This window comes from Castor canadensis, chromosome 11 (genome assembly GCF_047511655.1).
Source record: "Castor canadensis chromosome 11, mCasCan1.hap1v2, whole genome shotgun sequence".
In the NCBI taxonomy this organism is placed as follows: Eukaryota; Metazoa; Chordata; class Mammalia; order Rodentia; family Castoridae; genus Castor; species Castor canadensis.
Window position 1 is genome coordinate 63,972,494 of NC_133396.1, and position 22,386 is coordinate 63,994,879.

The following is a 22,386-nucleotide window of genomic DNA, read 5'->3' on the forward strand; positions in this document are numbered from 1 at the left end:
CATTCATCTGTTTGTTTGTATTATTCTCTTTGAGCCCATTTAATTGTTTATTGACATCTTCTTTGAGGTCAAACACTAGCTTTTTGTGCTTCTTGTTGGAGGTCATTAATTTATTATTGTGTCTTGGAATTCATTACTTGATATCTCTTCCTGTATGCAGGTATTTAGATCCTTAGTGGTGGAATTGGCTTTTGAAGGAGAGCCGTTGTCTTGTTCTTTCATTCTGCATTGAGATTTATGCAATCTGGAGTTGTTTTGGGTTAGGGTTTTAATCTCTTGTGCCCCTATAGTTGGGATTTTGAGGGTTTTTTCTCCTGGAGCTCCAGCAGTTTTCCTCAGAGAGGGGTAAGCTGGAAATGTTACCCCTTGCAGGGTTCTTCTTGTGGTGTAGATTACCTCTTTTTTTCCTGTCATTGAGGGGGCTGGAGTTCCCACTCTTTGATGGGGGTACAGGGACTCTCCTGTAGTAACAGTGGGGAGTGCTGAGTGAGTCTCTGTGCACTGTAGGGAGCAGGCTTCCTAGCACCTGCAGAGTAGTAGATTGCCTCTCAGTGGAGGAGCTGGGATTCCAGCTCTTGGACAAGAAAGATGGTACTGTCCTGCAGGGAGGTGGGGACTCTCCAGCTGTCAGGCACAGTGAGGAGCACTGGATCTCTGTGTACCTCAGGAGGCAGGCCTTCTGGTGCCACTCCCCTCAGTAGGAAATCTAGCGTTTTTGGTTTTTAACAGAGAAGCATGGGTTCTCCCATGGTCAGGCTTAGTGGAAAGCACTGGCCATTTTTGTGCCTTAAGGAAGCAGGTCTCCTGGCACCCACAAAATGGTGGATTACCACTCAGTGAAAGAGCTGGATTCCCACTCTTTGACGGGGCAGCAGGGGCTCTCCCATGGGAGGGCTTGGTGGTTAGCAATAGGCCTCTGGGCTCTGTGGGGAGGGAAGCCTCCTGGCACTAGCAGAATAGCAAAGTGTGGAGCCTGGGGTTCACTTGTGTGTGTTGCAGCAGGCTCCTGGCTCTGAGTAGCAAGTTGAGGGTGCCCATGGGGCAGCAAAGCTGCCAGGCTTGAATCATCTGGTGCCCACAATGCAGTAGAGACCCTGGGATCTACTTGTGTTGGGGCATGGGCTTCCAGGAGCCACGGCAGCTGCTGCAGGCACGGGGAGCCAATCCTTTGGGCAGCAGGAACCCTGGGGCCTGCTTGCCAGGTGCCGGCTTCCAGGAGCCACAAGAGCTTTATCTGTCATGGGAGAACAAAGCCTGTGGGCAGCAGGAGCCCTGGGGCCTACTTGCTGGCATGGGCTGCCAGGAGCCACAGCAGCTGCTGCATGCACAGGGGACCCAAGCCTGCAGGCAGCAGGAGCCCTGGAAACTGCTGGTACAGGCTACCAGGACCCACGGCAGCTGCTGCAGGCTCAGGGGGAACCAAGCCTTTGGCCAGCGGGAGTTCTGGGGCCTGCTTGCTGGGGATGGGCTCCAGAAGGGTAGTACAGTAGTGCTGCAGGCATGGGGGAGTCAAGCCTTCAGGTAGGGGGAGCCCTGAGGTCTGCTTGCTGGCACGGCTTACCAGGAGGCATGGCAGCTACTTGCAGGCAGCGGGAATTCTGGGGTCTGCTTACCAGGTGCCTGCATCAGGCTACCAGGAGCCACAGCAACTGCTGCAGCCATGGAGGATCCAAGTCTGCAGGCAGTGAGAGTACTAGGGCCTGCTTGCCAGGTGTTGGCGCCAGGCTACCAGGAGTCATGGCAGCTGCTTCAGGCATGGGGGATCTAAGCCTGTAGGCAGCGGTAGTTTTGGGGCCTGCTTGCCAGGTGCTGGCATCCAGGAAGTAGTAGTGAAGATTTTGCAGTTCATGTCTTTGTACTTATAATTTGATAAGCTTTTTAAAAGTACCATATGATGTTCTTCAGCGGCCTGTGGTAACTTGAAATTTTGTTTTATCACTTTTGAATTTGGATGATCAATAATGTGTGGAGGCACTTCTAATTGTTTCTCTTTTGCTTCCTCCCATGCCTTCAGATGGCTCACGATGCCCTCAATGCCCCTTTGCACATTCTCCGAGCCATATATGAACTGCAGATGAAAAAGACCGATTCTTTCTTCCTAGAGGTTCAAAAGAGGTGAGAGAACTTTAGATGCAGAAATATCATGGACAGAGGCACATAGAATTTATTGTCCTCTCACGTGACAACCCAGGCAAGCAACAGTCCATCCACAGTGGGTAGGCAGCTCTGCTCCACAAAGTAACGAAGTAGTTGATCCCAAGGGTGGTGATCTCATCTCAGCTAGCTCACCTTTACCTCCTGTGGGTTCCAGACCAGAGGAAAGATGGAAGGTAGAGTAGAGATGGCTCTGGAAGTGAAACACCATCTCCCTCACCTCCCACTGGCAAGAACCACTACATCAAGCTGCTAAGGAGGCTGGGAACCATGTCTCTAGCTAGGCAATGGTATCTTCTGTTAGAACTGCAGGGAACCTTGTTTTTAAGACAGAAGGAAGAGTAGACCCTGGGAGACAGTTGACATCCTCTGCCTTAATATCTAGGTATCTGCATGCATGAATGAATGAGTGCTGTGACTCTAGTTTGCATAATACCGCAAGTGATGACGTCACTGAGTAATAACAAAATGTAGCTATGGTAACATTTCTGACAAGTTTAATTGCAGGTTAAACTCTTGTCTTCCTCTGCTTTCTATGCTGTACTCCCTCCCTTCAGGTTTGATGGAGATGAGCTCACCACGGATGAGAGGATTCGCTCCCTGGCACAGAGGTGGCAGCCCAGTAGGAGTCTGAGACTGGAGGAGCAGAGTGCCAAAGCTGTGGACACAGATATGATCATCTTGCCATGCTTGGTATGTCACCCATCTTGGGATAAAGTGTCTGCAACTCCTACCCCTGCTGTGAGAAGGACAGGCGTCTATAAAAATGGTCTTGCTTTGCAGTCTCAGCCTGCACGCTGTGAGCAAGCCATTGCTGAATTGAACCCTGTGACCCAGAAGTTGATCTCCAGCACTGAGAGTGAGCTTCAGCAGAGCTATGCCAAACAGCGCCGGAGCAAGAGCGCTGCCCTCCTACATAAGGAGCTGAACTGCAAGAGTAAGAGAGCTGTCCGGGACTACCTATTCCGCGTAAATGAAGCCACAGCTGTCCTGTATGCCCGCCACGTGCTTGCCTCCCTGCTCGCAGAGTGGCCCAGGAATGTGCCAGTGAGTGAGGACATCCTGGAGCTAAGTGGCCCTGCCCATATGACCTACATCTTGGATATGTTCATGCAGCTGGAAGAAAAGCACCAATGGGAAAAGGTAGCTAAGCAGACCAAGCTCTGCAGTCAACCCTTCTGCCCCTTCTCCCTGTCTTTGTGGCCTCTGGAATGTTTGAACAGGTTATGGCTGTGCAGCTCCCTGACAGGTATGAATGCAACAAAGGTGCGCCACTGTTGACTCTCCTGAAGATTGGGTTGGAGCTAAGCTCAGGGAACATTTGTATCAGTGGTCCATGAAACCTGCCTTTCACACCTGTAGCCTCACAAACTCTCCTAGCTCCCTGGAGTCTCACATAACACAAAGTCCAGGTGACAGGGTTAATTAGGACTCTATGGTAGCCTGTCCCTATAATACAAGAAGGCTTTCAGTGAGGTTTTTGCCTTCTGCTTTAAAACATCATTTCTAGGATGTCTACCCAGGTCAGACCTTCTGCCTATACTGCGCCTGTGTTGCATTCCAACCTGGGAATCAGGGTGCACTTTCAAGGCTCCTGGGCTTCTGGGTGTCATAGGGGATTTCACCAGGATCTGTGTCATTCTCTAAAATCTGATTTTAAGTTTTAAGTTAGAGGACATATTCTGGCTTTTGTTTATTTTTGGCAGTACTGGGGTTTGAACTCAGGGCCTCCTGCTTACTAGGCAGGCACTCTGTCACTTGAGCCATCCCTCCAACCCATCTGTTTTGTTTTTAAATCAAGTCTTCAACCTGTCCTTTTAAAATAATGCTGGGCTAAAGGCCTGTCTTCCACCTTCTGCTAACTGGAAGCAGAAAATCTAGCCATCCTAACACTTTTTCCCACTGACCCAGAAAGTTTTGTCACTGTCTTTCTAGTTTCCTGGCACAGAAATTTTTTGGTACCTTCTGCGTTCTAACCCCTGCTGTGCAGTATTGCATGGTAAAGTTAACAGTAACTCTGGTGTCGTAAGTCCCCAAGGCCCTTTGCCAGCCTCACTGCCTTGGAGGAGTTGGCTATGTGCCTTAGCCATATCTGCCTCTGCAAGGGGCAAAAGGGAGGTACTGTGCCCTACTAATCCCTATCTTGGAGCCCATTCTTGTCCCAGGGAGCTTCTCACTCTGGCCATTTATCACTGTGTGCTATGATATTTATATACAGGACCCTCCACCTCCTCAGCTATAGGAGCTTCAGGGGTCAGGCCCATGTCTGATCTGTTTTTCAGACCTCCTAGAAGTGGCATCATTTTTGCTTTTTTGTTGTTGTGTTTCTATCTTTTGGGTTTTTTTTTTTTCTTTTTAGAAGTAGCATTATTCTTTAGAATAATGCACTGCATTGTCCTGACTTAGAGCAGGGATCTGGTTAAGCAAGAGGTGGCTAGTGGGATTGGTTTGTGGGTTCAGGTTGCAGAGGTTTGTTCTAGGTCCAAAATGATGCCAGCAGCTTCAGGTGGGCCCTGGGCTGAGGTCAGCCCTCCCTTCTTCCTGCACTAGCAGGCCCTTCCCTTACCTACCTGTGTCCTGCCAGATTCTGCAGAAGGTGCTCCAGGGCTGCCGAGAGAACATGCTGGGGACCATGGCCTTGGCTGCCTGCCAATTCATGGAGGAGCCAGGAATGGAAGTTCAAGTGAGGGAATCCAAGCACCCTTATAACAACAATACCAGCTTTGAGGTATGGCCCTCAGCAGCTCTTCCCCCACAGCCCTGACCAGAAACACACTTCTTCCACTAGTTGCCAGTCACCTCCCTGAACCCAGGGATTCTGTGCAACCAAGTCTCCCCTTTTCCTGACCTTCATTGTTTTAGTAGGAAAAAAATAGGTCACTGGCCCCAAAGGAGAGTTTGCTTTTCCTACAGCAAGCTGCTGAGAGCAAATCCTTGGTCTCTCTTGGCAGTGAGTCTGCCTGTGGGTCTAGATTCAGCCTCACTCTTTTAACTATCTACTGATGACCTGGTCACACCTAGGAAACTCCAGGCCCTTTTTACTTACCCAGAACCACAAAGCCTTTTTCATCCTTAACTTGTATCTGACAGAGAGATGGAGGAGTTTTGTTGAGCCAAGGTTGGGCGTCCTCAGTTGCTTTCATCAACTTGATGCCATGTGCCTTTCCTTTGCCCTCTAGAAATGTCAGAGCTTGCAGTACCTGAGCTTCAGAATGGAAGCACCCTACCACAGCCACAGAGGACAGGAGTCAGTTCAGAGCTGAGATGTGTTTAACAAAGTGTAGAACTCCTCCCCATCTTCCTTCTAAGCCTCTTCTCTCCCCAGTTCCTGGGTTCTGTCCCCTCCCCCCTGGCCCCACCAAGACTGGTCATCCTCCAAATTGTACCCCAAAAAGTATCATCTTGTGTTCCCTGCTACCTGTAGCATGTCCTTTCCTTCTCTGGAGCTCCTATTGCTGTTCCTTTCTCAATATATGCCTCTGGCCTGGCTGGACTCCTTACAAACTATCAGAGGGACCCTTCCTCAGTACAAGAACAGGGCGCCCCTGCTGTGCATACAGTCTAAACTGCATTATCCTGCACAAGGCCTTGACTGTTCATCCCTGCCAGTCTCTCTAGGATCACTCCTTACCTTGACACCCTTCCCAAGCATGTGTGCCTACATAGTACACTTTACTCTAGATACACCACACTCCTTGCCATTCTCTGAACATGCTAGATATTTTCTTCCTAAAATTCACCCTGTAGGTCTAGGCTGGGTTAGAGACCTGTCTTCTACCCCTAAGGGGTTAGAAACCCCTTTCTCCTGAGGTGCTTCTTCCATCCTCTTCATTCTTCACAAAAACCTGAACCACCAGCATTGGGACCCTTCTCTACTTGCCCTACCATGCCCTACCATGCCCTACCATGCCCTACCCTGCACTATATTACAGTCTGCGTGTCTTCTACATCCCAGCTAGAATGAGCTCCTAGAGGGAGGGACTGTGACTTACTTATTCTCATGTCCTCAAGCTCAGTGTGTAACCTAGAGAATGATGGAAGCTTTCTGTCACCCCTCCCCAGGACAAAGTCCACATTCCTGGTGCAATCTACCTCTCAATCAAATTTGATTCTCAGTGCAACACTGAGGAAGGCTGTGATGAATTAGCCATGTCTAGCAGTAGTGACTTCCAGCAGGATCGACACAACTTCAGTGGATCTCAACAGAAGTGGAAAGATTTTGAGCTTCCAGGTAATAAAACAAATATTAAGAGTTATATAGAGTTAATAGACTCTTCACATGACATGTTTAAACATAATTGAGAAGGGAAATTATCGAGGGATTTTAAAATGAGCTTAATACATTTTATTGGAAACACCTCAGCTAGCTGTCATTGTAGCTACTTGGGAGGCTGAGATCAGGAGAATCATGGTTCAATGCCAGCCCAGGCAAATAGTTTACAAGACCTCATCTCAACTAATAGCTGAGTGCAGTGACAAGCACCTGTCATCCCAAGCTATGCAGGAGGCTGAGATCAGGAAGTGTGCAGTTCCAGGCCAGTGAGACCCCATCTCAATGAAAAAAAGCTGGGTGTGGTGACATGTATCTGTTAGCCCAGCTACAATGAGAAGCATAAAATAGGAGAATTGTGGTCCAGACCCGCCTGGGCAAAAGAAGAGACCATATCTCCAAAATAACTAGACTAAAAAGGGCTGGAGTCCTGTCTCAAACAGTAGAGCAAGCACCTTTGTAGGAAGGAGGAAGCCCTGAGCTCAAATTTCAGTACCACCAAGAAAAAAAAAAAAGAAAAGAAACAGTTCAGCTGCCATATCCTGTTGCTCCTGTGTCCTGATCAGCCTGTGATTCTTTGTGACCCAGGCGATACTCTGTATTACCGATTTACCTCTGACATGAGCAACACTGAATGGGGCTACAAATTCACTGTGACAGCTGGACACCTGGGGCGGTTCCAGACAGGTATGTGCTCTGCCCTTTGTGTTTGCATGATCTGCCCACCAGACAGGTGTGCCTGTAGATGCCATTATTTCACTAATCTTTGTTAAAATCGGGTTCTCCACATGTGTTCCGCAAACCCTGCACCTGACTCTCTTCAATACAAGAATATGACATGGTTGGCTAGTTGTAAACTTGATGATAAGATAGAAGAACCATCTGTCATGGCCTAAAAAAAAGATGCTTTATCTCTTAGAATCTGCCAGGGCATTTTGCAATAGAGAAGAACTGAGAATGTTTTTCCTGTGTTGTTTTTTCAAAAGGCTTAGTTTCAGCCAAAATTTAAATGATCACAATGAATTCATTCTATTTATTAAAACTTCAACAGTTTATAAAGTATATAAATTTTAATGTACACAATTGTTTTTTGTTTTTTAAAATATCTGTTTTGGGGGAATTGGCCAGGGTTCGAGATTTTGAAGCAGATGTTATCAGAAGAAAGGGTTGTGCCTCACCTCCCATTGGCCAAAATTTGGGAATGGCTGGTGGGCGTGGCTTGTCGCCAGACCGGTCATCAGCGACTAAAAGCCATCCACTTACTTCTGAGAATCGTGCAATGCTGCACTCACAGGTAGGCTGTGTCCTGGATGTGAATCCTGTGTCAGATGTCTCCCAGTGGTTTCCTATTCACTCTGTTAATGGTGTCTGATTAAAGACAGCTATAATTTCAGTATTTTCTAGTTCTTCATAATTTTCTGTATGTTAGTGCCTATTTAAGTAATTTTGGAGGTCATGAAGATACTTCCTGTGTTACCTTCTAGAAGCTTAGCTATTTTCCTTTCATACTTGATTCTGTAATCCACATGGGATGAATTTTAACATCTGGTATGAAGTGCAGAGTCAGGTTTTTCCTTTGGGTCTCCACTGTCTCCATAAACCACCTTTTCCCTCACCACCTTGTAGTGTCGGTATCCATATGTGCAGTGCTGGGTTCCTGATCCCACTTGGTCCTTTAGTGTTTTGGTTGTCCTTGTGTAGCATAATCCAGTTTTACAAACTGATTTTATAATGGATCTATATAACTGGTTTTATAACTAGATATGTAATCATCTAATTATATAAATCCTTCAGCTTAGTTCTTCAATTGTCTTTTTTTTTTTTTTTTGGCAGCACTGGGGTTTGAACTCAGGACCTCATGCTTGCTAGACAGGCACTTAACTGCATGAGCCACTACGCAAGCCCTGGTTTTTGTGTGTGTGTGTGTGTTGGGTATTTTTGAGATAGGGTCTTGCAAACTATTTGCCTAGGCTGGCTTCATATTGTGATCCAACCTGATCTCTGCCTCCTAAGTAGCTAGGATTACAGGTGTGAGCCACCAGCACCCAGCAATATATGTATTTTTTATTTTCTGCCTTTATATCTGGTGACCTTCCTAAATGTGTTTATTTTAAGAGTGTATATGTAGATTATTCAGTACTCAGTCATGTCAACTGTACATAATAAGTTTTATCTCTTCCCCTCAATCCTTAGAAGCAATTTTTTGCCTTTCACACTAGTCAGGACCTCCAATGTAGTACTGAGTAGAAGTAGGAATTATAGACATAATTGCCTTGTTCCTCATCTCAGAAGGGACGTGTTGGTGATTGTACTACACACATCAACCATGCTCTCTGCATGCCTCACCCTTCTTGCTCATACCCCCACCTGTTAGGAGTTCCTCTTTCCAGCATTTTTAAGGCATATAGACATACAGAATGCTACTAAAAGTGAAATGTTGATCTTCAAAGTAAAAAGTAGTCTTCTCATGTAATACAGAACTGTTATTTAAAAAATGAAGGGCTTTCCAAGTCAGGAAGAAGTAGTGACTGAAGAAGCCAGTCCCTAGGCTCAGGCAAGGAGGAAGAGAGGGAAAGCTGGGCATGCTGTTATTATCACCATTCCTTATACACAGACACCAAGATCACTTGGCAGGCTTCCAGTGAAAACTCTGGTTGAGTGTTGTATGTAAAACATGCAACTTAGCTGGCTGGGCTCTCCTGCTTGCAGCACCGATGTGCCTTACTGCAGTTTTCTGGCCTGTGCCAACCTTACTTCCAGTAAGGAACCTCCTGTACCCCTCCATCCTGAGCCTGGAGGACTTTCCCAGCATGTTTTGCTACCGCTGGCTGTTCCACACATCTTCCTTGGTGAGTTAAAGATGTGCTGGCCTGAAGGCCCCGGGGTAGCCCCAGGGAAGGGAGGCCTGCCAGGTGCCTTTCACTTCACACTCCACTGCTTTCCTGAGAACCAGCTGTGAAGTGTTTCTTTAAACCAAACTGAATTTCCCATTACTTTATGAAGATTTTTTTTTTCCTGTCGGAAAAATATTTGGCTCTAAGGCAACACTATAAACAGAAAAAGTAAATTAAAGAGAAAAAGCAAAATTATTATAGATCTGTCTATCTCTTTATATGTAATCATGTAAGAAGCCCCAGAATATTATTGATTTCCTAATTTCCTCCTCTGAAGAAAGTTGAGCTAGAATCAGTGCAGCCCCCTGTGGATTCAAACCCTCAATCCTTCTCTCCACAAAGGTCTAACTGAGGAAGACTTGGCTTTTCTTGAGGAAAGAATTTCTGGCCCAGTAGCCTTGCAAGCATATTTTCTGTGTTTTACAGATGAACATCAAAACAATGGTTTTGTCATTATTAAGTCATTCTTTTTCATTTGTAACTTTCATTTTGTATGTGCAGTGTTATCTCTTGCTTTATTCCACTTACCATTTATCTTGAGGTTTCCCACCATTATTAGAAGGTCCTTATAACAACCAGCTTTAAAGGCACATAGTAATTCCTGTGAACTTCTTCAGGTCCTTCAGATTCCTTAAAGTGGGTTTTGAAGTTTAGGCTCTGCCCCTTTCTTTCTTTAATGTTGGTGACTAAGTGTGGCTATTTTGGGGAAAGATGGATGGGCTGTTTTATGATGGCTATACTAGAGGTGGGAGAGGGAAGGTGGGAGCTACAATTGCTACCAGCTGTCCAGGGTATCTGGTCTGGTCCTTAATAAACCAACCTCATCCTGGGCTCCTCCCCAGTGACCTCTGTGACCTGGCACTGTTGAAGCCACTGTGGCAACTCTTTACCCACATGGAGTACAGCCTATTTGAGGACGTGACACAACCTGGCATTCTCCTCCCACTGCACCGTGCCCTCACCGAGCTCTTCTTCGTCACTGAGAACCGCGCCCAGGTGAGGGCTCTGTCTTCCTCTCACCTTAAGGATGGTGCCTTTGTGTGCTTTTGCCCCCTGCTGGCCAAGGCAGGACTTGGGTCACAGTCTTGTGTGTTTGGGCAGGCCTACAGGGGGAGGGCAGGCTGGCCTTCTGTCTCTCCAGCCCTGGGAAGTCCTCAGGTCAGTCCCAGATTGCTTGTTTTGTCAGGCCTAAAGCCAAAATGCTTTGGATCAGCTCTTGATGACAGGGAGCTTTGAAAAATCAAACTGTTGGGTTCCTCTTCTTCCTCTTTTTCTTCCCCTCAGCACAACAGACTCGTTGAATGGACGAGATGAAAGACCTTTCATAGGTCTTTAGTTTATCCCCCAGTCAGACCTGAGAAGATTGACCTGAGGAGGGGGTGTCCTGCCTGGTCACCCTGTGAGTTGATCAGGACAGGACCAGCCTTGGAACCAGGCCCCCAACTCCTCCAGTCATGCCTGTAGTGTGAGTGAGTTCATGAGTGCCTGGTGGTTGAGCCATGCTTACCCCTTTGGGGTTTCCCCTTGGCTCAGCAATGTCCATTGTTCACAGAGCTGGTGCTTTCCCCACAGGAGCTCGGCTTGCTGCAGGAGTACCTGTTGGCCTTGACTACTGATGACCACCTTCTCCGCTGTGCAGCACAGGTACCTCCACCCTTGCTAACAGAACTGGGCTCTGGGGCTGTCCCTCTCTAGTGAGCAACAGCGTCTTGCAGCTGCCAGGACAGAGTGTGTGTGTTGCATGATGAGTACAGACCCTCCCAGAGTTTATAAAGAGTTTTCTTCCAATTCAGTCATTTCCTTCTGGTTCTCAGAGCAAAGCAGGCAAGCTCCATTTATCAGCATCACTCATATTAAACTATGGGGTCAGGAGACACTAGCAAGGATTGTGTCTTTACAACCAAAACAACAAATGCCTTAAATTTAGTTTGGCTGATCCCTAAAGTTTCCGTAGAGTTAGATTTCAGATATTTTTGAATGTCACTTACTTCCCTGGTCAGAATACTCCTCTGACAGCTGTTTGGTCTCAGGGTCCTTCACACTTTTGTATTATTGAGAATCCAAGACAGCTTTTGGTCATGTGCATTATATACATCACTATATACCATTAGAAATTAAATTAGATTTTAAATCTAAAAATTAACTTAGAGATTAAAAAAGTTTAAACATGTATTTATCAATTCATTTTTTAAGACAGTATAAACACATTTCATGTTAACATGTTTTGTGAAAAACAGCTCTTTTCAAAACAAATAATGATAGAGAAGGTAGCCCTTGTACCATTTTTGCAGATCTCCAATGTCTAGCTCCACAGAAGGCAGCCGGGTTCTCACATCTTCCATTGCACTCAGGTTGCCGTTTATCATACTGTAGCTCTGGAAAGCTCCACTGTGTGCCCCTGAGACAAAGTGAAATATGAACCTTGTGACCCCTAAAATGCTCTCAGGGTTCCCCAGGCCCCAGATTGCATTTTGAGAACCTTGGGCTCACACATAGTGAATACCATGCTATGTGTCCATCCCCCCTCCCCTCAGCAAACAGGTGGGGACAATGAGAACTGGGTGGGTATACAGCTAGATGAGCCCAACCTTCCAACCATAGACAGTTCCCTCTGAACACACAATGCTCCTGGAAGAAAAGGTCTCTGTACTGACCAAGGTTTGGAGTGTCTGCTCAGAAGCAGGGATCCCCATAGCAAAGGCAAAGGAGCCTGCAGAAATCTCCTGAAACCTGTAAGCAGGGTCAAAACTCCCTTTCCTCCTAACAGGCTCCAGCCAGGATTGCTGCCACCACCCATGGTTTCAGGACACAGTCTAAAGAAAATTTCATGTTTGACAACTTTGACACCAGAAGCTTAGCATGGCAACTTTCTTGTGGGCTTGACCCTTGTGCCTGCTCCAGTGTCCAGTCTCCCTCCCTCATCACTTCATTCACCGGTGTTTCTTTGCCTTCTGTCCTTCCTCCCTTCTCCCCCTCCATTCAGCCTGCCTTCCACCTTTCCAGCACTGTTTCTGGGCTTGCTGAGGGGTCCCCTGGCAATGGCACTCACCTCTTGTATGTGCCATGCCCTTCCTCTTCTGCAGCTTTGTATTACTTTTTCCCAGGCCCACCAGCGCCCTAGACCAGCATCGTGACTGCTGCCGTGGGCACTGATGAATTCTACCTTACTTCTGGGGTTTTCCTATGGTTTCAGTAGATTTCTGTCTCTCAGTGGAGCTTGTGAGCCTCCAGGTGAGGGATCCACATGTGGCTCCCTCAGGGCCCCATTGCTGCTTTTTTAGTGCTTAGCTCGGGGTCTTGTTCATTAGCACCCGTGCCTGGCAAGTGAACAGCCCTTGGTGATAGCCTCTGGTTTCTCTCCACAGGCTCTGCAGAACATTGCTGCCATCAGCCTGGCCATCAACTACTCAAATAAGGCCACCCACCTCTGGAATGTTCAGTGTTAGCCTCCCTGTGATGTGCATGAGCTGGTTAATCTGTCCACAGGGGTTAAGAACAGACCTCCAGCCTCATTCAAGAAAATTGTGTGGCTTCAGTGCCCAGCTCTATTTGAGCTCACTCCCATTCCCATCCAGATGGGAATGCATCTCCAAGAACTCCCCATGCACAGGCTTGACATGTGCAGACCACCACAAGTGAGAGAAAGCAAGGCAGTGCAGAATGACTCAAAAAGGGCCAGCGGGAGGCCCTTGGGAAGAGTGCCCAGCTTCCTGCAAGGCCGCCCCTGGGAGCCATGGAGCAGAAGACCTGAAAGCAGCCTCGTTGGCAGGTTTCCGCCTCCCCTGGGTGGAACTCCCCACACATGCTGTCAGAGGACAGGCACTGGGGAAGGCATCATCCACCCAGAGCCTCCCTGGTTGGTAATGCCTTTGCTTTTGCTTCTTGGTACTAGGAAATCCGACCCAAACCACAACCGACGCAAGTCCCTCCTAGCCACCATCGATTCCCAAGCATTCTGCACAGCACAGGTGTCCACTAGCTCCCCAAGCACCCACCCATCCCAGAGAACTCCCCATCAAGAGCAAGTGCCCTTGGGAAGCCAGCGGCCACCCTGGACATCCATCCACATGGCGGCTCCCAGCATGGCTGCATTTTTTTTCAGCTTTAATGTGTTTTGGTTTCCACCTCTTGTTTTTAGAAGGGAAGCCCATGGGCTCCCTGGATGGCTACTCCAATGTCTGTACCTTCAGACCAGTAGCTCTCAGAGGAGGTCTTACTTTAGCAGTGAAAACCCACCTGTTTTTATTTCTGCTCAAAGGTCATGGTGATCCATGACACCCGTCACTTTGGGCTTTTGAGTAACTGTATGGCTGTCACCTGTCTAGCAATAGCTACATTAGTTCTAGTGAGTGCTGTTTTATGTTTTTCTCTGTGATTTTAGCCTCTCCCTGAAGTACTGATGATTGTGTGTTAGTGTGTGAAGCTGGGTTAACTTTCAGGCTGAGGATCAGCTGAGTGGAACTTGTGGGAATGCAGGTGCCTGAGGTGCTGCTATTTAAGAGCAAGTGTCTGGGCAGAAGCACCTCACAGGGCCAAACCCAAGGAGGGGTCATTACAGCCAGGGCCCAATTCGGCCAGTCGACATTGCCATGGTCAGTGTGCCCCTTCGCCTCTGAAGAATCCCTGGAGTGTGCAGGGGTCTGGATTGGTGAACCTGAGTCTGCAGGTCTGAGAGCATCTTCCTGCATGGTCACTGAGCCTTCTGGCCCAGGCGAGCATAAAGCAACCTGCATAGCCCTAGAGTGAAATTCTTAGCCAAGCCCGTGGGTGCAGGAGAAATGGCCACAGAGTGAGTTGAGGTGGAGAAAGGAGAAAGGAACAAGTAGGATGGTGACCTATAGCCCAGCACACTGACATCAAGGAGTAGTGATGAGGCAAATGCTGCTGGCTGAGAGGAAACCCCCTTCCCTTTTGCCAAACCACTCTTGCTTTGCCAGCTGCCTGCACCTCAGAGAAGGTCCGGGTTCTGGACCACTCTGAGATTAGTAGGTCTCAGGCATTTCCTGAGAGGGGATCAGACAGTCTCAGTGCTTGGGGAAGGGACCTCACCATGGGCTCAGACTCTGTGACAGATGGCTGGAAGATAGATGAGATGGCACCCCTCATACCCCTCCATACCTCTGACAGACTAAGTAAAGGGGGCAAATGGACAGCAGGGCCAGGATCTTCCCTCAGTGCAGAGACCACCAGCTCAACTCCCACCTCTTATCAAGAAGAGGAGTTGGAATGCTGTTTCCCTCATAGCTTGTCTCTGTTCGCCACCCTTACTGTTTTGGTGTTTCTGTACTTCAGTTTGCATAAAACAAGCCTGAGTTTTCCCTTCGCACTCCACTGATGCTCTCTGGCAGTAGCCCACTGCTGCCTCTGCCTTTGACCACTGGGTGGCGCTGCCAAGCCAGATCCCACCACCAGGGCAGTGGGATCCCAAAGCATTATCATCAAGGCCAGGATCCCCTGGATCCTTCTTAGGCAAGACTGCCTGGAATGAAACAAAACTGGCAGGAGTACTATGTTGTGGAAACATGTGCCTAATCATAAGAAATTCTGTTCCCAATCATATGCACTGTACAGACACTGCTCCCAATGAGAGCAGCGACTTATTTTCATCATCGTTCTTAATTTGTTTTCTTACAGGTTTACGATTTTCAATTTTTCTTATTTAGTTGAAAGAATTTTGATTATATCAGCATTCAGCCTGTAAAAAGGATGTTAAGTTGTGGATAAAATATGCAAATGAAGAAATATATTGTACAAATTCTATATAAAAAATGTACAACTGTGTGTGGACTTTTTTTCCATTCTCCTTCCCTTCCATTTCTCTTGTAAAGGCACTCGAACTCATGATCCTCCTGTCTCATCCTCTTCACCTCGTTGATTACTGGCATGTGCCTCCACAAACAGCTACCAAGCCCACCTGATGGCATGTATACAGTCTTGAAGTCTGGGGTTGACAAGAATTGGAAAGACCCTCAGGCCCCATCCTGTGAGCATTGAAGGCACCTTCCCTCCTTAGGCAGTCTGGGAGTGCATCTTGGTCTCTCCCTTTTGCATAGCACTCCCGAGGCTTGCACACCCAAATGGTGTACCCTGAATATACTCCTCTCCACCAGATACTCCAGGTCCCACATGGTGTCCCTGATAAGACACTGGTGGAGAGGAAGAAGGCAGGGCCAGATCATAGGGCCTGCTGCTCTCTTACCAGCCTCTGGACCCTGCTTCTGACTAAACTAGGGCTGATGTTTGCTGGCCCCCCAGTCTCACACTTCCTTGCATCTCCAGTTCATCTCATTAGCACAATACCCCTCTGAGACACTTTCTTGGGGCCAAAGTCTGTCTTGCAAGTTGGAAAAGAGAAACTTCTTGGTAGAGGCTTGGCTTAACTAGGCTTTTATGCCCATTTGTCCAGCCTGACAGAGTCTGACATGTGCCCCATCCCCCATGAAAAGGTCTCCAAATTTCTGGAGAGCCCCAGGCAGTGCCTGGGTGCTCTCAAGTCCTTGAGTCTTCCTCTAGGGCTGATGTTTTTTATCTCTCCCCCTCACCTTGTCCCTTAATTACCCTGGGGCTTTCCTCTGAAAAGCAGGTCTGTCTCTGAGCCCTGGCCAGTGCTGTGACTGACCACCTCTGATGAGCCCGTGAGCACAAGGAGCAGAGGTGCAGGAGGTCACTTCAAAAGTAACCTAGAAGTTAGCAGAAGATCACAGAAGCACAGGGCAGTTTGAACCCAAGCCTTTTAGAACCAAAGAGACACGGTGTTCAACAGCTGTGCCTCATTTGCTAAAGGAGCAGAAGCTATGCTTGTCCAGTGGCATCAACAGAGCCATGGCTCTGGCAGGCATTCATCCACTCACCAGTTCACCTGGATCTGCAGCACACCAGGTGTCTAGCCTTCATGGAAACCACCTAATTGAAAATGCAGGCTCAGCGGGTGCCAGTGGCTCACTCCTATAATCCTATATACTCAGGAGGCAGAGATCAGGAAGATCACAGATCAAAACCATCCTGGGTAAATAGTTCATGAGACCTTATCTCAAAAATACTCAGTACAAAAAAAGGGCTGGTGAAGTGTCTCAAATGGTAGAGCACCTGCCTAGCAAGCAGAAGCCCTGAGTACAAACCCCAGTACCACCAAAAAAAAAAGAGAAAGAAAACCCAGGCCCTCAGGCCACACATAAACCTGGCTCTATACCTATGGCAAACTCTGTTGTTTATCTGGCATTTCCTACCCATTCCCCTCCACCCTCCATCCTCCATCCCTGCTCAAGAATCCAAATTTTTGCAGGTGGCAACTGGAGATTCTTTAATCTCAGAAAAGGGAAGGCTTTCTAGCAGTTTAGGAGGAGAGTCGTGAGGGGTAAAGTTCCCCTGGCAATTACATGTCTGTTTGCGGGATGCTGCCTTTCCCGACAGACCTAGTTCCTGCTAAAGAAAGGGTGAAGCCTTCAGGAAGGTTTTGCAGGAGAATTTTGCCTTTGCTCCTACCTGCTCCCCATAACCAAGCTGAGAGAACACGACCTTGGCACACCTGCAGCACTGCCATCAGGTAAAGAGCAGGAGGCAGAAACTGTGGGGCAGAAACTTGGACTCCTTAGCTGCACTGCTTGAGCACCTGAGTGAGCCCTAGGGGTGTGTGTGTGTGAAATTTTCCTGAAATAAAAAGGCCTCTGGCAGTGTCCAGTCAAGCTAGGTGGCATCGCGTTGCAGCCATTACCAGATTCTTTCTGGGGATTCTTTCATTCATAGCTTTGATCAGGCCCGCTGAAGGCCCAGGCTTTAAACTTGGAGGCACTGTCCCAGGATTCCTCGAGATTTCCCCAATTGCAGGTTAAACTTCAAATTCAAAAGAGAATATATTGACTTACAAACCTGAAAAGCCCAGGGGTCGGCATCTGGCTCTAGGCAAAGCTATATTCCAGGACCGGAAGTGTCAGGGCAGCCTGTCTCTCTCCCTCACCCTACCTTCTTCCCTGCTTTCTGCTGCTTCTCTCACTTACAGGAGGGGGAAGCGTGAGCTTCTCCACTGGCTCCACGTGTTCCCCAGAGGAGAGCCTCCCACTGCCTCTTCACGTGAGGCCCCCTGAGCTATTAGCTGTCTTCTACTCATGATTTACCTCCATGTTTAAAAAGCTACCTGGGAGACCCATGAGCTTGCAAGTTGTCATCTCAGAACTGCTGAGCAACACAGCATCCATGACAACCAGACAGACACTGCACCAGGAAATCCCCACACAGCCACCATGAGTCACATCACCTGCTCAACCACTCGGCTACTCTGTCAGACAAGACACTCCAAAATGCAGTGGGCATGTTTATTAAAATAGAAATTCACTGCACAGGGGGACTGATTTTTTTAATTAAAAATTTTTTAAATTGACACCTAATTGTATGTATTTTTCAAATACAGAATGACATTTCAATATATGTATAAAATGCATAGTGATCAGATCAGGGTAACTGGCCTATCAGTCACCTGAAACATGAATCATTTCTTCATGTTGGGAACATTCAGAATCTTTCTAGGAGGTGTAGCTCAGTGGTAGAGCTCATGCACAGCATTTCAGGGCCCTAAATTCAATCCCCAGAACCCCCACAAAAACCTCTCTACTAGCTATTTTGAAATAGTCAATTAAATGTTGTCAGCCATTGTTACTCTGTACTATGAGATATTAGAGGTTATTCCTCTTATCCAGTTGCACCCCTGTACCTGCTTCATTCCACTACCTTCTCCTCAAACTCCATTAACCACTGTTCTACTGTCTACTTACATGAGATCAACTTTTTACTTGATATGAAAAGGATTTGGAAAAAACAGACTCAGACTGAGAGCAAGTGGTAGAGCATTTGCCTAGCAAGCACAAAGCCCTGAGGTCAAACTCCAGGATTGCAAAAAAAATAAAATTTAAAAAGGAATAAAAATAAAAACAGCTGGGTGTCGGTGGCTCACACCTGTAATCCTAGCTACTCAGGAGGCAGAGATCAGGAGGATCGCAGTTCGAAGCCAGCCCAGGCAAATAGTTCATGAGACCCTATCTCAAAAAAAACCTTCACAACAAAGGGCTCAAGGTGAAAGCCCTGAGTTCAAGGCCCAGTACCACAAAAAAAAAAAAAAAGGTTTAGTGGAGAAAATCAGTATGTCTAGCAGAAACAAATTGAAAATCAGTCATTTAGTATAAGGCACTATAACTCAAGACAAAATTAAGTGACAAAGTCATTTCATTTATCAACACTTATGGTAGATAAAGAGTAATTTTCAGTAAAAAATAACTCATGCACTAAGTCTCACAGAAACTACACAAGGCAAAAATATTACATCAGGCAAAAATTTCTAGAAATTTACGGAGAATGAAACAAATTCAATAGTAATTGGAGGCAACAGCTTTCTCAACTGCTAATGGATTATTTGCAAAAACAAAACAATAAATAACAGCCGAGTTGTAAGGACCCTTCTCAGAAAACTGTTCTCTGAGACTGGTCCTGAGAAGGATGGGTAGCCCTCACAGGTCTGCCTTCAGCCACTGTGCACCCCTTTCCTGGGCCGACCCTGCCCTCCCCTTGCCTTTCAGGCTTTGTATGGGCACAGCCTTTCCCTTGCTCCCCACAGCACAGCCAAGGCCAAGCTGGGCAGCTCCACAAGGCTTGTAAGATGCTCTGTATCTCATCAGAATTAAAGTTAGTATAACTCTGAAGCCAGTTCTGATCAGATGAATATAGTAATCCCTAGATCAACAACTGGGGAAATAATACACACAAAATATAGTGAAAATCATGAAAGAAATGTAAATGTTACATTAGAAAATACATAACGCAAAAGAAAGCAGTAACAGGAACAGAGAAACAAAAAAATACATGAGGCATAGAAAACAAAAAGCAAAATGGTAGACATAAATCTGACTATATTCATTGTAACATTAAGTGAGTGGATTAAACTATAATCAGAAAGATTATCAACCTGCATATAAAACAGGATCCTACTATATGTTGTCCACAGAAGAAACACTTTAGATTTAAAAACACGTTTGGTGGTACACATCTATAATCCCAGCTACTCAGGAGGCAGAGACAGGAGGATTGTGGTCCAAGGCCAGCCAGGCAAAATTTACTGAGACACTATCTCCAAGACAAGCTGGGTGTGATGGTTCATACATGTGGTCTCTGCTACTCTAGCGATAGAGACAGGAGGATGCAGTTCAAGGCTAGGTGGAGTGAAGTTAGCATAAGACCCTGTCTGAAAAATAAGCTAAAAGCAAAAAGGCTGAAGATGTAGCTCAAGTGGTAGAGCTCTGTCTAGCAAGCCCAAGGCCCTAGGTTCAATCCCCACTCACACAAACACACACACACACACACACACACACACACAGAAGCAGACTGAAAATAAAGAGATGAGAAAAGAGGTATCATGCAAACAATCACAAGAAAACTGGAATAGCTATAGCCACTCATATCAGACAAAATAAGCTTTAGACCAAAAATTATTCTAGAGAAAAAGAATAATTATAATGCAAAAGGGTTGAAACTGCTGGCACCTGTGGCTCATACCTAGTTACTTGGGAGGCTAGCCCACACAAGTAGTTCATGATACCCTATCTTCAAAATAACCAGAGGTATGACTCAAGCAGGGGAGCACCTGCCTTATGAGCATGAAGCCCTGAGTTCAAACTCCAGTCTCACCAAAAAAAAACAAAAAAAAAACAGTCAACACCAGGAAGAGGTAACAATTATAAATATGTATGCACCCAATAACAGAGCACCAAAATACATGAAGCAGAAACTGACAGAAAAGAAGAGAGAAATAAACAATTCAAAATGACCCCTCTGTCAGTAATTAGAACTAGATAGGAAAGCAACAAGAAAACTGAAAATTTGAACAACAGGATAAGCCAACATGATCCCACGGACACCTACAGAGCACTCCACCCAACAGCAACAGATGCACTTTCTCGAGGACACATGGAACAGGCCACACACTAGTTAATAAGCAAACCTCAATCAACTTTGAAGAATAGAAATAACACAAAGTGTATTCTCTGTGTCAGACTTTGCATAGCTGTGACAAATACCCAGGAGAAGTAGTTCAAAGGAGGAAAGATTGATTTTGACTCACAGTTTCCAAAATGTCAGTCCATAGGTTGGCTGTCTGCATTGCTTGGGCCTGAGGTGAGTCAGAGCATCATGGCAGCAGGAGTGTGGTAAAGCAAAGCTGCTAGCCTGATGGCAGCTGGGAAGCAGAGATAGGAAAGGGTCATGACAAGTTATAACCTCCAAAGGCATGTCCCCAGTGACCTACTTCCTCCAGCCAGACACTACGTCCTAAAATTTCCACCACCTCCCAAAATAATGCCACCAGCTGTACACCAAGCCTTCAACAGAAGCCTGCAGAGGACATTTCATATCCAATCCCCAACATTCTCTAACAGAATAAAATCAAATTTGAAATCCACTATTATTTTTGTTGAAAGAATTTAGGAAACTCACAAATATATTGGTGTTAAAAATATTCCTGTCGGGTGTGGTAGCATATGCTGTGTAGTCCCAGCTACTCAGGAGTGTGAAGTAGGATGATGCTTGAGCCTAGGAGTTCAGGGCCAGACTGGGTAACATAGTAAGGTGCTCTCTTAAAAAAATAAACCTGAATGACCCATGTGTAAAAGAAGAAACCAGAAGAGAAATTGAAAAATACCTTGGGATGACTGAAAATGAAGATACAAAATAACAAAAATATCTAAGCACCTATGGTAGTGCTTAGAGGGAAATTTGTAGCTGCAAATGTCTGTATTCAAAGGAACCCAGACTAAAATATTAGTTTTTTTAAAAGCTAACTAAATCTAAAGGAAGCAGAATAAAAATTAGTAGAAATTAAGGAAACAAAAATTAAGGTTGTTCATGCCTGCAATCCCTGTTTTTAAAAATGGAAAGAAAGAATAGAAGAAAACTGAAAAACCATGAAATGAAATACCAGTTCTTTGAAGAGATCAACAAAATTGAAAAATCTTTTACTAGATTAACCAAGAAAATAAGAGAGAAGTCTCAAATTATTACAGTCAGAAATGAATAGAGGAGCCAAGTGTGGTGGTGTGTACCTATAAACCTGTCACTCAGGAGACTGAGACAGGAGGACCATCAGTTCAAGGGCTAGATTACCTAGAGGGTCTCTGTCAAAGAAAGAAATGGAAGGGAGGGAGGGAGGGAAGGAGGGAGGAAGTGAAAGAAAGGAAGGAAGAAAGGGAACAAAGGAAGGAAGAAGAAATGAGAATGGAGGGAATATCTGTAGGCACACATACTGGAGCATGATGATCACTTGAGCACAGGAGTTGGAAACCAGCCTGGCAACACAGTGAGACCCCATCTCAAAAGTTTAAAAGGGGAAAAAAACAAAGGGTGGATTATAAATGAATGCTATGAATTAACTGTATGTCAAAAAACTAGATATCTAGATTAAATGGACAAATTTTTAGGAAGATACAAACTACCAAACTCGAGAAGAAACAGAAAATCTGAATATATCTACAGCAAGTAAAGAGACTGAAATAGTAAACAAAATACTACCCATATGAAAGCCCTGAACCAGACACTCCTCTGGGGGAATTCCAATAGACATTTAAAGGAGAATTAATACCAATTCTTCACAAACTTCCAAAGACAGAAGAGAGGGGACGCTTCTCCCTCATTCTTATGAGGCCAGTGTGACACTGACACCAGACCAATGAAGGTGCCACTGGTGAAGGGAGCCACAGGGCAGCATCTCTGTGAGTCTCCCAAATCCTAGCACACAAACCCACATCATATGAAAAGAAATCTACACTGCGACCAAGTGCAGTTTACCACAGGAATTCAAGGTAGGTTTAAACATGTAAAAGGCAATATACATATCAATAGAATAAAAATCTTTTGTCTTACAAGATGCAGACAAAGCACCTTGACAAGACCCAAAACTCTTTCATGTTGACGAACTCAGCAAGCTAGGAATAGGAGGTGTCCTCAACCTCAAAGGGCATCTATGAAGACCCCACCAACATCATACTTGCAGGGGAGGAAGTAGGCATTTTTTCCCGAATCGGGAAGAGCATAAGG

At 46.1% G+C, this 22,386-nt stretch overlaps 1 protein-coding gene across 2 annotated transcripts in view; it reads left to right on the forward strand.

Annotated features, from left to right (window-relative positions):
• The window catches only part of Zzef1 (zinc finger ZZ-type and EF-hand domain containing 1), a 124,165-nt gene extending 109,066 nt beyond the window's left edge, over positions 1–15,099 (forward strand). Inside the window, exons 46-55 of one of the 2 annotated variants that reach the window (XR_012438782.1) lie at positions 2,015–2,115; positions 2,712–2,847; positions 2,938–3,297; positions 4,739–4,882; positions 6,217–6,385; positions 7,013–7,111; positions 7,553–7,718; positions 9,134–9,273; positions 10,161–10,314; positions 10,891–10,962. Coding sequence is in view for 1 of the 2 variants with exons in the window: in XM_074047157.1 (XP_073903258.1) it covers positions 2,015–2,115; positions 2,712–2,847; positions 2,938–3,297; positions 4,739–4,882; positions 6,217–6,385; positions 7,013–7,111; positions 7,553–7,718; positions 10,161–10,314; positions 10,891–10,962; positions 12,684–12,764 (1,482 nt within the window). In the remaining variant the exon portion in view is untranslated. Of the gene's footprint in view, positions 1–2,014; positions 2,116–2,711; positions 2,848–2,937; positions 3,298–4,738; positions 4,883–6,216; positions 6,386–7,012; positions 7,112–7,552; positions 7,719–9,133; positions 9,274–10,160; positions 10,315–10,890; positions 10,963–12,683 lie in introns of those variants that run through there. The other variant, XM_074047157.1, reaches the window with a different exon arrangement.
• Positions 15,100–22,386: the final 7,287 nt, after the last annotated feature.